Here is a 13,784-nt window from a genome sequence, read left to right as displayed (position 1 = left end):
TATTTTTTCTCCTGCATGGCCCTAATACTCTTCCGTACACTGCAAAAACTCAAAATCTTAACAAGAATATTTGTCTTATTTCTAGTTAAAATGTTTCATTTTTAGTCAAAATAATCTCATTACACTTAAAACAAAAGTCATTACCAGAAAAAATAACTTATTTGACCATTTTCACCTGTTTCAAGTAAATTTTCACTTGAAATAAGTAGAAAAATCTGCCAGTGGAACAAGATTTATCTTCTTATTACAAGCAAAAAAATCTTGTTCCACTGGCAGATTTTTCTACTTATTTTAAGTGAAAATCTACTTGAAACAGGTGAAAATTGTTGTTTTTTTCCAGTGATGAGTCTTGTTTTAAATGTAATGAGATTTTATTTGACTAAAAATGAGACATTTTAACTAGAAATAAGACAAATATTCTTGTTAAGATTTTGAGTTTTTGCAGTGTATTAGACATACAAATCGATTTTTAGGAATTAATACAGTATGGCGACTTTTTTCTCGACATTTCGACTTTTTTCTTGACATTTCATCTTTTTTCACAAAATTTCGACTTTTTTCTTAAAATTTCAACTTTTTTCTCGACTTTTTTCTCAAAATTTCGACTCTTTTCTCAAGATTTCGATTTTTTTCTCAAAATGTCAACTATTTTCTCTACTTTTTTCAACAAATTTCGACTTTCTTCTCGACATTTCAACTTTTTTCACGACTTTTATCGAAAAATTTCTACTTTTTTCTCAAAATTTCGACTCTTTTCTCAAGATTTCGACTTTCTTCTCAAAATTTCAACTTTTTTCTCACCTTTTTTCTCAAAATTTCGATTCTTTTCTCAACATTTCGTCTTTTTTCTCAAAATTGTCTAAAAGTTAGACATTTTAACTAGAAATAAGACAAATATTCTTGGTAAGATTTTGAGTTTTTGCAGTATATTAGACATACGAATCGATTTTAAGGAATTAATACAGTATGAGAATCGATTTAGAATCGGAGAATCGATCTTTTCAGCCCAGGCCCGCTCCAGACCCACCTTGACCTCCAGACCCACCTTGACCTCCAGACCCACCTTGACCTCCAGACCCACCTTGACCTCCAGACCCACCTTGACCTCCAGGTCCACCGTGGCCACGGCCTCCACCAGGTCGCGCCGCGCCGTGGCCGCCACCTTGAAGCGGAAGGTGCTGACGCGCTCGTAGTCCAGCGGCGCCAGCAGGCGGATGAGGCCCGTCTCCCGCTCCACCAGGAAGGCGCCACCCCGGTTGCTGTCGGGCGTCTCTCCGGCCACGGCGCTGAAGACGGCGGTCTGGCCGGGGCCCAGGTACACGGAGCCCAGCGCCGTGCCCACCGCCGTGTCCTCGGGGATGGTGAAGGAGTACTGCGGCTGGCTGAAGGACGGCACCGGGGCGTCGGCCGGCACCACGTGGACGAAGGCCGACACCAGCGAGTGCCGCGCGGGCGCGCCGCTGTCCGTGGCCTTGACGAAGAAGGACAGGACGGTTCCCTGGAGGTGGTCGACCGCGCTCTTGGTCATCATCCAGCCGCTGTCCGGCTCCACCTGCAACAACCAACACCATCCAACAGCTTTATGCTCTACAGCTCCTCAACCTTTTCTAGCCCTTGGATGAGAGCCTGCATAAATATCTGTTAAGGTGCTATGAGCAGCCAAACCTACAGGGGGCAGTGTAACGAGAAGATAAAGTCATGCTAACCAATCAGAATCCTGGAAAAAAACATCAACAAATGACACGAGTAACTTCCAGTTACTTCCAAGATGAACGAGAGTCTTTGGTTTGGAGTGACAGAGAAGTGGAGTTACTTCTCAACATTCTGACTTTTTTCACAAAATTTCAACTTTTTTCTCAAAATTTCAACTTTTTTCTCGACTTTTTCCTAAAAATTAGACTTTTTTCTCAAGATTTCGACTTTTTTCTCTACTTTTTTCTACAAATTTCGACTCTTTTCTCGACATTTTGACTTTTTTCTCAAAATTTTGACTCTTTTCTCAAGATTTCAACTTTTTTCTCTACTTTTTTCTACAAATTTCAACTTTCTTCTCAAAATTTAAACTTTTTTCTCGACTTTTTTCTCCAAATTTTGACTCTTTTCTCAAAATTTAAACTTTTTTCTCAAAATTTCGACTTTTTTCTCTACTTTTTTCTACAAATTTCGACTCTTTTCTCAACATTTTGACTTTTTTCTCAAAATCTCGTCTTTTTTCTCGACATTTCGTCTTTTTTCTCAAAATTTCTCAAAAACGGATATTTCCCCCTCTACGTTTTGAAAACTAGAAAACGTTTTCAGAAATTATGGATTTTGGTGACTTTGAGCTTCGTTTTCGTACATCGTACATCGTACGTCACACATTTATCCATCAGGTCTAACTAGTGTGAAATATGAAATAGCCAAGTCAATTTCTCAACAAATTTTCTTCTCTTAAACAGCTAGATAGCTCGTTTTTCCACTCTAAAGTTGACATTAGTCACATGACTCACGTCCTGGACTAAACTAAACCTGGAATAAACTGAACCTGGACTAAACTAAACCTGGACTAAACTAAACCTGGACTAAACTAAACCTAAACTAAACTAAACCTGGACTAAACTAAACCTGGACTAAACTAAACCTGGACTAAACTAAACCTGGACTAAACTAAACCTGGACTAAACTAAACCTGGACTAAACTAAACCTAAACTAAACTAAACCTGGACTAAACTAAACCTGGACTAAACTAAACCTGGACTAAACTAAACCTGGACTAAACTAAACCTGGACTAAACTAAACCTGGACTAAACTAAACCTGGACTAAACTAAACCTGGACTAAACTAAACCTGGACTAAACTAAACCTAAACTAAACTAAACCTGGACTAAACTAAACCTGGACTAAACTAAACCTAAACTAAACTAAACCTGGACTAAACTAAACCTGGACTAAACTAAACCTAAACTAAACTAAACCTGGACTAAACTAAACCTGGACTAAACTAAACCTGGACTAAACTAAACCTGGACTAAACTAAACCTGGACTAAACTAAACCTGGACTAAACTAAACCTGGACTAAACTAAACCTGGACTAAACTAAACCTGGACTAAACTAAACCTGGACTAAACTAAACCTGGACTAAACTAAACCTAAACTAAACTAAACCTGGACTAAACTAAACCTGGACTAAACTAAACCTAAACTAAACTAAACCTGGACTAAACTAAACCTGGACTAAACTAAACCTGGACTAAACTAAACCTGGACTAAACTAAACCTGGACTAAACTAAACCTGGACTAAACTAAACCTGGACTAAACCTGGACTAAACTAAACCTGGACTAAACTGGACCTGGACTAAACTAAACCTGGACTAAACTAAACCTGGACTAAACTAGACCTAAACTAAACTAAACCTGGACTAAACTAAACCTGGACTAAACTAAACCTAAACTAAACTAAACCTGGACTAAACTAAACCTGGACTAAACTAAACCTGGACTAAACTAAACCTGGACTAAACTAAACCTGGACTAAACTAAACCTGGACTAAACTAAACCTGGACTAAACTGGACCTGGACTAAACTAGACCTAAACTAAACTAAACCTGGACTAAACTAAACCTGGACTAAACTAGACCTAAACTAAACTAAACCTGGACTAAACTAAACCTGGACTAAACTAGACCTAAACTAAACTAAACCTGGACTAAACTAAACCTGGACTAAACTAGACCTAAACTAAACTAAACCTGGACTAAACTAAACCTAAACTAAACTAAACCTGGACTAAACTAAACCTGGACTAAACTAAACCTAAACTAAACTAAACCTGAACTAAACTAAACCTAAACTAAACTAAACCTGGACTAAACTAAACCTGGACTAAACTAAACCTGGACTAAACTAAACCTGAACTAAACTAAACCTGGACTAAACTAAACCTGGACTAAACTAAACCTGGACTAAACTAAACCTGGACTAAACTAAACCTGGACTAAACTAAACCTGGACTAAACTAAACCTGGACTAAACTAAACCTGGACTAAACTAAACCTGGACTAAACTAAACCTGGACTAAACTAGACCTAAACTAAACTAAACCTGGACTAAACTAAACCTGGACTAAACTAAACCTGGACTAAACTAGACCTAAACTAAACTAAACCTGAACTAAACTAAACCTGGACTAAACTAGACCTAAACTAAACTAAACCTGGACTAAACTAAACCTGGACTAAACTAAACCTGGACTAAACTAGACCTAAACTAAACTAAACCTGGACTAAACTAAACCTGGACTAAACTAAACCTGGACTAAACTAAACCTGAACTAAACTAAACCTGGACTAAACTAAACCTGGACTAAACTAAACCTGGACTAAACTAAACCTGGACTAAACTAAACCTGAACTAAACTAAACCTGGACTAAACTAAACCTGGACTAAACTAGACCTAAACTAAACTAAACCTGGACTAAACTAAACCTGGACTAAACTAAACCTGGACTAAACTAGACCTAAACTAAACTAAACCTGAACTAAACTAAACCTGGACTAAACTAAACCTGGACTAAACTAGACCTAAACTAAACTAAACCTGGACTAAACTAAACCTGGACTAAACTAAACCTAAACTAAACTAAACCTGGACTAAACTAAACCTGGACTAAACTAGACCTGGACTAAACTAAACCTGGACTAAACTAAACCTGGACTAAACTAAACTAAACCTGGACTAAACTAAACCTGGACTAAACTAAACCTGGACTAAACTAAACCTGGACTAAACTAAACCTGGACTAAACTAAACCTAAACTAAACTAAACCTGGACTAAACTAAACCTGGACTAAAATGCAATGTCAATAATGAATATTTCCGCAATTTTTCTGGATTATTATGTGATTTTTCCAAATGATTTAATGGATTAAATCTCTGGGACACTAAATGCAGGATGTGTAAGTGAAACTTTTCATGTCTAACATGCAGAAAGAAGTATTGCTCTGTTTTTATTTAGTTGTAATTGTACGTTTTGAAAATCAATATGCAAACGAGGCGCCGGCGCTCCGGCCGGTCATAAAGGGTTAATCACTAATCCCTATTAGTCAAGGGGCAACTTTATAAAAGAGCCTCCGTTAACACTTTTGCTCACATGTCTGGGTAAAGTTTGACAACCTATTTTTTTTGTTAGAACAAATCTATAGAAGGAATTTTAGGGGTGTTGTCATCTTGAATTTTTTAGCTGGTGACCACTAGAGGCGCTAGAATATTCAAGTTCTCAATTCAGGCGTATGGTCAGTTTTGGTCAACGTGTACAATTTATATGCATAATTGTCAAGATTAAAAAATTGTATATCTAAGGAAATAGATAAAACAATACTAAAAAAGCCTTTATGAATCATATTGTAATATTTTAGCCAATATTGGATACTAAATATCACTTTTTTATAGATGTTTTTGACACAGGATTTCATAGAAAATGTGTTTCACTGCAAAAAAAAGAAAAAAAGATGCTTATTATGTGTGTGTGTTAGAAACGCCTATAAAAAAGTTATATTTTTTAACCAATATTGGACAAAATATAGCAAAACAATTAAAAAAAAAGTTTTTCAATTGATGTTTTATCCATTTCCCTAAATATAAAATCTTGAACATTGAAGATTTTGCATATAAACTGTACATTTTGACCATTATTTTGACCATATGCATGAATGGAGTATTTGAATGTTACAGCACCTCCAGTGGTCACCAGCAAAACAATCCAAGATGAAACACCCCTATTATTCCTCCTAGGGGTTCCTTCTAACAAAAAAATAAGGTTGTCAAACTTTACCCAGAAGCGTGAGCAGAGTTATCAATCTTAGGGTTTGCCTCCTGACTATATAATAAACCACCAGGATCTGCAGTGAACACATGAATGCAGCCTCGTGTGCAGACCTCCAGCACGTCCACCAGCGACAGCCGGGCCTCGCTGTAGAGCGAGTAGGTGATCCGGCCGTTGGCGCCGGCGTCCGGGTCGCTGGCCTGGATCTGCGTCACCAGCGAACCCTTGGCCACGTTGGCCCGGATGCTCATGCGGTACTCCACGGCCCGGAACTGCGGCGCGTTGTCGTTCTCGTCGGCCAGGACGACCCGCACGGTGCAGAACGACGCTCGGCCTGGAACACACAGGTTTGGAGCTGAATTCACCAATAACAGATAAACTCTTGTACGACGGAGTATTAGGGCCAAACTAAGATAAAACTACATTGGAAATTACGAGAACAAAGTCGTAGAATTACGAGAATAAAGTCAAAACCTAATGTTGCGAGAATAAAGTTGTAATATTTCAGTATAAAGTCGTAATTTTACGAAAATAAAGTCGTAATATTACGAGAATAAAGTCGTAATATTACGAGAATAAAGTCATAGTAATATGAGAATAAAGTCGTAATATTAAATATATTATAAATATATAAATATAACTTCACAAGATGGTCAATATTCAACATTTTAAAAAACTCTTCCTGTTAGAGTTCTCATAAATTATATTCTCATAATGTTACGACTTTTTTCTCATAAATTACCACTTTATTCTTGTAATGTTACGACTTTATTCTCGTAATGTTACGACTTTATTCTCATAAATTACGTCTTTATTCTCGCAATGTTACGACTTTATTCTCGTAATGTTACGACTTTATTCTCGTAATTTCACGACTTTATTCTTGTAATTTCACGACTTTATTCTCGTAATTTCCATTTTTTTTTTGTCTTAGTTTGGCCCTAATACTCCGTCGTACTCTTGGACCTACATATCTAACTTTTTTTTATTTTATTTTTATTTCACTTTTATTTAACCAGATAAAAAAGACCCATTGAGGTCCAGACCTCTTTTCCAAGGGTGACCTGGCCAAGCAAGCAGCAGCACGTCCACACACAAATAACATCAATCACGTATTAAACATTAAAATGAGAGTGCAAACTGTTAGTGAATAAAGTGCAATAGTGGTGACTTCAATAATATGTAAAAAACTTCAGAAATAATTTAAAATGTAAGAACACGGGCACATGTAGTTTAAAAACACAGGCACTGCTGAAAGGATTCTCGTTGTGGGTTTTTAAGAAGTGAGCGAAAGGCTTCAAGTGAATAAAGTTCAGGCATTTTCAGTTCAAGTCTGAGGATATTCCACGCAGACGGTGCAGAGAAACTAAAACCTTTTTTCCCCAAGTTAGTCCGAACACGAGGAACAGCAACTTCAGCTGCTTGCAGGATATTTGTATTTATGTAGATTTGTAGGTCTGGAGACCACTTGTTTCTGGTCCTGGTCTCAGGTCTCTGGGTCTCCAGGTCTCAGACTCGGATAACTCAGAGTCCGTTACCAAGGTGACAGAATCTGGTGTCAGCAGTTCTTCCTCTTGTTAACGTACACACCTGTGCCCAATCAATGACTACATTTACATGCAGTCAAAATTGGGGTTATTGCTAATATTCCGGTTACTGAAACATTCTGAATATTCCGTCTACATGGTAATTAATCATTTGGGATATCTGGATCAAACCAGCAACGCACGGAGAACGTGATGACACAATTCCCGTCATTTCCACTTTTTCTTCCTGTATCCAAATTCAAAACAAATGCTGCTTCGTGCAACTTTTCTCTCTCCTTCTTGTAAATCTTCTATCCCGGTACTTTCTACCGTCTACAAATGCAGAAATGTTCATATCCTTCATTACATTTATGAAGTGATTAGTCTCCTCCTGGTCTTGGTTTCTCCTTTTTTATAAGAACTTGCTGAAAAAAGGGAAAAAAGAGGGAAAAAAAAGAAAAAAGATGAAAAAAAGAGATGAAAAAAAGGAAAAAAAAGATGGAAAAAAGGAAAAAAAGGGAAAAAAAAGGAAAAACAGAGGAAAAAAGGGAAAAAAGACATAAAAAAAGATGAAAAGAGGGGAAAAAGAGGAAAAAGATGATAAAAAGGAAAAAAAGGGAAAAAAAGGAAAAACAGAGGAAAAAAGATAGAAAAAGAGGAAGAAAGAGGGAAAAAAGATGAAAAAAGACAAAGAGGAAAAAAGAGGAAAATAGATGAAAAAAAGAAGAAAGGAAAAAAGGTCAAAAAAGAGGAAGAAAGAGGAAAAAAAGATAAAAAAATGAATTTAAAAGAGGAAAAAAGAGAAGAGACGGAAAAAAGGAAAAAAGTGAGGAAAAAAATAAAAAAATAAAAAATGATGAAGAGGAAAAAAAGAAAGGAAAAAAGAGGAAGAAATATGAAAACAGAGAAAAAGAATCTCCGTGTTTATAAGAACTTCCTGGACTCAAAAGACCAGGATTCCTTGTGAACAGAGCATGTGCAGAAAACACATTCCTGTTCTGTTTGATGGGGATATTCCGTTTGGTGTTTACATGACCCAATATTCAGGTTTTAAAAGGAGTAACCCAGGGCTCATATTTGGGTTTCTAAAAACCCGACTATGAGCAAATTCGGGTTATTCAAAGGGGTTATTGGTGTTTACATGGTCGTGCAAAACCGGGTTATTGCTAATATTCGGGTTTTAAAAGGGTTATTGATGCATGGAAATGCAGTCAATCCCTCCACCCTGCCTGGCTATACTACTGAGTGAGCTGGTACTCGTCTGTGTGCAAATAAAAGAACCACGATTTCTCCACAAAACCCGGTGTCCTCTTTCCTGTCGGTCGACCCCAGTAGCACGAGATTGCTACAGTACAGTTTTGTAAACTATTTGTATTTTGCATCTGATTGAATATGTTGGTGAATCTGCACGTGTCTGTATCAGCAGACATTCATCTCCAAATCCAGTACAATTTAAATCAGTAACACGGAGCTGATGTTCTACAACTCACGCAGGATCAGGACATTACTAGGTTTCTTTTTGGTCTCGGTCTCCAGCTGAACTGGTCTTGATACTCTCTGGTCTTGGTCTCGGTTTAGTCTTAACCAGTGATGGGCAGTAACGCGTTAGAAGTAACGCGTTACTGTAATCCGATTACTTTTTTCAACAAGTAAAGTAAGGGATTACAATTGCAAAAACAGTAATTAGATTACCTTTACTTTTCTGAAAGAAGGCTGCGTTACTGCATTACTAAATGCACTATTTGTTTTGTGAAAATATCTCTTGACTTTGCGCCGCTCATACTGACGTATGAGCGGCGCAAAGTCAAGGCCTATTTATGGTTCTGCGTTAAATCGACGAAGAGCCTACGGCGTAGAGTACGCGGCGACGCGCACCGTACGTCCGCGTCGCCGCGTACTCTACGGCTTCTGGCTTTGCGTTGATTTAACGCAGAACCATAAATCAGCCTTCAGTGGTAAACCAGAGACGACATGGAGTGAGAGAGAGAGCAGGAGCATGCAGCGTTTAACGCCTGGAATTACAGACATTATTTTGAGTTTGACTCGGTCAAAAGTGATAAAAACATTCTCGTCCGCTGTAAAGTCTGTGTGGGAGGAAAGCTTGTGCGAGACCCCCGGATTCCTCGTCCCCCACTGGGGCTGCAGCGCCGGCTGCCTCACCAGACTCCAGCGGGAGAACTGCCGGTGGCCCCTCTGCTGCTAAACAGGTGAAACTTAAGACCAACGGGACTTAGTGCAGCTGAATTGAAGAAGCTTGTCGCAGGTTATATTGTAGTTCAAGTCAGAGAGAGCTGTATTTTGCCTGACGCAATGTGAATAAATTTAAGACTGAAAATAATAAAAACTAGTTTAAAAATAGACCGTTTCATTTACTTATTGTCATTTAATTTTATATGGTGGAATGTGCACAAAGAATAGAATTAAACTGAAAGTTCTATTGTTTTATATTGTTCCAGTAAAATGTATTCAGGTTGTGCATCATGTTTTTGAAAAGTAACTAAGTAAAGTAACTAGTAATGTAACTAATTACTTTTGAAAATAAGTAACTAAGTAAAGTAACAGGATTACTTTTTGGTTCAGTAATCAGTAATCAGTAACTAATTACTTTTTTAAAGTAACTTGACCAACACTGGTCTTGACTACAAGTCTACATGTATGTCCGCTTGATACCTGATTTAATTAATCATAGATTTCTATTGTTTCTATAAATAAGTTACACCAGACATCAAAGGGGTCTACAGTTTAATATGTTTTAATAGTAATAACATGTATTTAAATAGTAATAATTACCTCCCCCGTCCAGGGCCATGACGGTCAGCACCATGTCCTTGTTCAGGGGATTCTCTCGGTCCAGTCTCTCCACGGTGGAGATGCTGCCGTCGGCGTCGATGTTGAACTGGTTTTTCCCCAGGTCGTTGATGAAGGAGTAGGTGACCTGGCCGTTCACGCCCAAATCCTCGTCCGTGGCTCGGACCTGCAGTCGGTGCAGAGGGTCAGTGGAAACATCTCCGGAGAGGACAGTGATTGACCGACAAGAGTCCTATAAGTATCTGGGAACTATAATAGACAATAAACTGACATTTGCAAGTAACACCAACTTAATTTACAAGAAAAGTCTGTACTGTCTTAGAAAACTGTGCAAATAACATGTTGATTCATCCTTCATGTCCATGTTCTATCGTTCTTTCATTGAGTCTGTATTCACTTTTTCTTTCATTTGTTGGTTTTCATCACACGATTACACTGCAAAAACCCAAAATCTTAACAAGAATATTTGTCTTATTTCTAGTTAAAATGTCTAATTTTTAGTAAAAAAAAAATCTCATTACACTTAAAACAAGACTCATCACTGGAAAAAACAACAATTTTCACCTGTTTCAAGTAGATTTTCACTTAAAATAAGTAGATAAATCTGCCAGTGGAACAAGATTTTTTTGCTTGTAATGAGAAGATAAATCTTTTTCTACTTATTTCAAGTGAAAATTTACTTGAAACAGGTGAAAATTGTCAAATAAGTTATTTTTCTGGCAATAACTAGACTTTTTAACTAGAAATAAGACAAATATTCCTGGTAAGATTTGTTTTTTTTTGCAGTGTTCTATCGTTCTTTCATTGAGTCTGTATTAACTTTGTTAATATTTGTTGGTTTCCATCACTTCGGGTAAAGCAGGAAACTGTTCTCAGGTGTTTAATGTCTGTAGTAAAATAATTGTTTCTGCTCAGGTGACTCTACAGGACCTGGAGAACAAACAGCTGTATAGGAAATAAAAACTCTCCTATGGGACTGTTCCGTCCTCTACACCGAGAGTTTCAGTTCCTCCATCAGACTTCCGCTGCCTAGACTTCCACTCGTCAAAACTAACAGACATTAACATTATTTTGTTCCTTCTGCATCTCCTTCTCAATTCCATGAGGAAAAGGCTGTTGTGGTGCTTGGATTTTTACATTTAAACTCGTTGTTGTTTACTATGTTTATATGTGTAGTAGGAATGGGTGATATTTTACCGTTCATGATAAACCGTCAAAAAAATCCTCACGGTAAGAATTTGTATCTCACTGTAAAAATGATAAATTCCTTTGATGACGTTTTTGTGTAAAACTGATTTATGGAAGGAAGGAAGGAAGGAAGGAAGGAAGGAAGGAAGGAAGGAAGGAAGGAAGGAAGGAAGGAAGGAAGGAGGGAAGGAGGGAAGAAGGAAGGAAGGAAGGAAGGAAAGGGAAAAAATAAGGAAGGAAGGAAGAAGGAAGGAAGGAAGGAAGGAAGGAGGGAAAAAGAAGGAAGGAAGGAAGGAAGGGAAAAAATAAGGAAGGAAGGAAGGAAGGAAGGAAGGAAGGAAGGAAGGAAGGAAGGAGGGAAGGAAGGAAGAAGGAAGGAAGGAAGGAAGGAAGGAAGGAAGGAAGGAAGGAAGGAAGGAAGGGAGGAAGAAAGGAAGGAAGGAAGGAAAAAAAGAAGGAGGGAAGGAGGGAAGGAGGGAAGGAAGGAAGGAAGGAAGGAAGGAAGGAAGGAAGGAAGGAGGGAAGAAGGAAGGGAAGGAAGGAAGGAAAGGGAAAAAAATAAGGAAGGAAGGAAGGAAGGAAGGAAGGAAGGAAGGAAGGAAGGAAGGAAGGAAGGAGGGAAGGAGGGAAAAAGAAGGAAGGAAGGAAGGAAGGGAAAAAATAAGGAAGGAAGGAAGGAAGGAAGGAAGGAAGGAAGGAAGGAAGGAAGGGAAAAAGAAGGAAGGAAGGAAGGAAGGAAGGAAGGAAGGAAGGAAGGAAGGAAGGAAGGAAGGGAGGAAGAAAGGAAGGAAGGAAGGAAAAAAAGAAGGAGGGAAGGAGGGAAGGAAGGAAGGAAGGAAGGAAGGAAGGAAGGAAGGAAGGAAGGAAGGAAGGAAGGAAGGAGGGAAGGAGGGAAGAAGGAAGGAAGGAAGGAAGGAAAGGGAAAAAATAAGGAAGGAAGGAAGGAAGGAAGGAAGGAAGGAAGGAAGGAAGGAAGGAGGGAAGGAGGGAAAAAGAAGGAAGGAAGGAAGGGAAAAAATAAGGAAGGAAGGAAGGAAGGAAGGAAGGAAGGAAGGAAGGAAGGAAGGAAGGAAGGAGGGAAGGAAGGAAGAAGGAAGGGAAAAAGAAGGAAGGAAGGAAGGAAGGAAGGAAGGAAGGAAGGAAGGAAGGAAGGAAGGGAGGAAGAAAGGAAGGAAGGAAGGAAAAAAAGAAGGAAGGAAGGAGGGAAGGAGGGAAGGAAGGAAGGAAGGAAGGGAAAAAGAAGGAAGGAAGGGAAAAAATAAGGAAGGAAGGAAGGAAGGAAGGAAAAAGGAAGGAAGGAAGGAAATAAGGAAGGAAGGAAGAAAACAAGGAAAGGAGGAAGGAAGGGAGAAAAGAGGAAGGGAAGAAGGGAGGAAGGAAAAAAAGAAGGAAGGAAGGAGGGAAGGAAGGAAGAAGGAAGGGAAAAAGAAGGAAGGGAAGAAAATAGGAAGGAAGGAAGGAGGGAAGGAAGAAGGAAGGAAGGAAGGAAGGAAGGAAAAAGAAGGAAGGAAGGAAGGAAGGAGGGAAGGAAGGAAGGAAGGAAGGGAAAAAGAAGGAAATAAGGAAGGAAGGAAGGAAGGAAGGAAGGAAGGAAGGAAGGAAGGAAGGAAGGAAGGAAGGAAGGAAGGAAGGAAAGGGAAAAAATAAGGAAGGAAGGAAGGAAGGAAGGAAGGAAGGAAGGAGGGAAGGAAGGAAGAAGGAAGGAAGGAAGGAAGGAGGGAAGGAAGAAGGAAGGGAAAAAGAAGGAAGGAAGGAAGGAAGGGAGGAAGAAAGGAAGGAAAAAAGAAGGAAGGAAGGAAGGAGGGAAGGAAGGAAGAAGGAAGGGAAAAAGAAGGAAGGAAGGAAGGAAGGAAGGAAGGAAGGAAGGGAAAAAAGAAGGAAGGAAGGAAATAAGGAAGGAAGGAAGGAAGAAAACAAGGAAAGGAGGAAGGAAGGGAGAAAAGAGGAAGGGAAGAAGGGAGGAAGGAAGGAATGAAGGAAGGAAGAAGGAAGGGAAAAAGAAGGAAGGAAGGAAGGAAGGAAGAAGGAAGGAAGGAAAAACATAAGGAAGGAAGGAAGGACGGAAGGAAGGAAGGAAGGAAGGAAGGAAGGAAGGAAGAACACAAGGAAAGGAGGAAGGAAGGGAGAAAAGAGGAAGGGAAGAAGGGAGGAATGAAAAAAGAAGGAAGGAAGGAAGGAAGGGGGGAAGGAAGGAAGAAGGAAGGGAAAAAGAAGGAAGGAAGGAAAGAAGGAAGGAAGGAAGGGAAAAAGAAGGAAGGAAGGAAAGAAGGAAGGAAGGAAGGAAGGAAGGAAGGAAGGAAGGAAGGAGGGAAGGAGGGAAGAAGGAAGGAAGGAAGGAAGGAAAGGGAAAAAATAAGGAAGGAAGGAAGGAAGGAAGGAGGGAAGGAGGAAAAAGAAGGAAGGAAGGAAGGAAGGGAAAAAATAAGGAAGGAAGGAAGGAAGGAAGGAAGGAAG

At 39.0% G+C, this 13,784-nt stretch overlaps 1 protein-coding gene across 1 annotated transcript in view; it reads right to left on the bottom strand.

Annotated features, from left to right (window-relative positions):
• LOC133459398 (protocadherin Fat 3-like) overlaps positions 1–13,784 on the bottom strand; it is a 299,910-nt gene that overhangs the window by 92,214 nt on the left and 193,912 nt on the right. The window contains exons 29-31 of the mRNA XM_061739291.1: positions 10,125–10,308; positions 5,922–6,142; positions 1,100–1,552 (exon numbers count right to left, since the gene is read on the bottom strand). Coding sequence (XP_061595275.1) covers positions 1,100–1,552; positions 5,922–6,142; positions 10,125–10,308 — 858 coding nt within the window. The remainder of the gene's footprint in view (positions 1–1,099; positions 1,553–5,921; positions 6,143–10,124; positions 10,309–13,784) is intronic.

The sequence above is a fragment of the Cololabis saira genome, chromosome 14, assembly GCF_033807715.1.
Source record: "Cololabis saira isolate AMF1-May2022 chromosome 14, fColSai1.1, whole genome shotgun sequence".
Lineage (NCBI taxonomy): Eukaryota > Metazoa > Chordata > Actinopteri > Beloniformes > Belonidae > Cololabis > Cololabis saira.
Note: the sequence above shows the minus strand (reverse complement) of the source record. Positions and strands in the feature narration are given on the sequence as shown.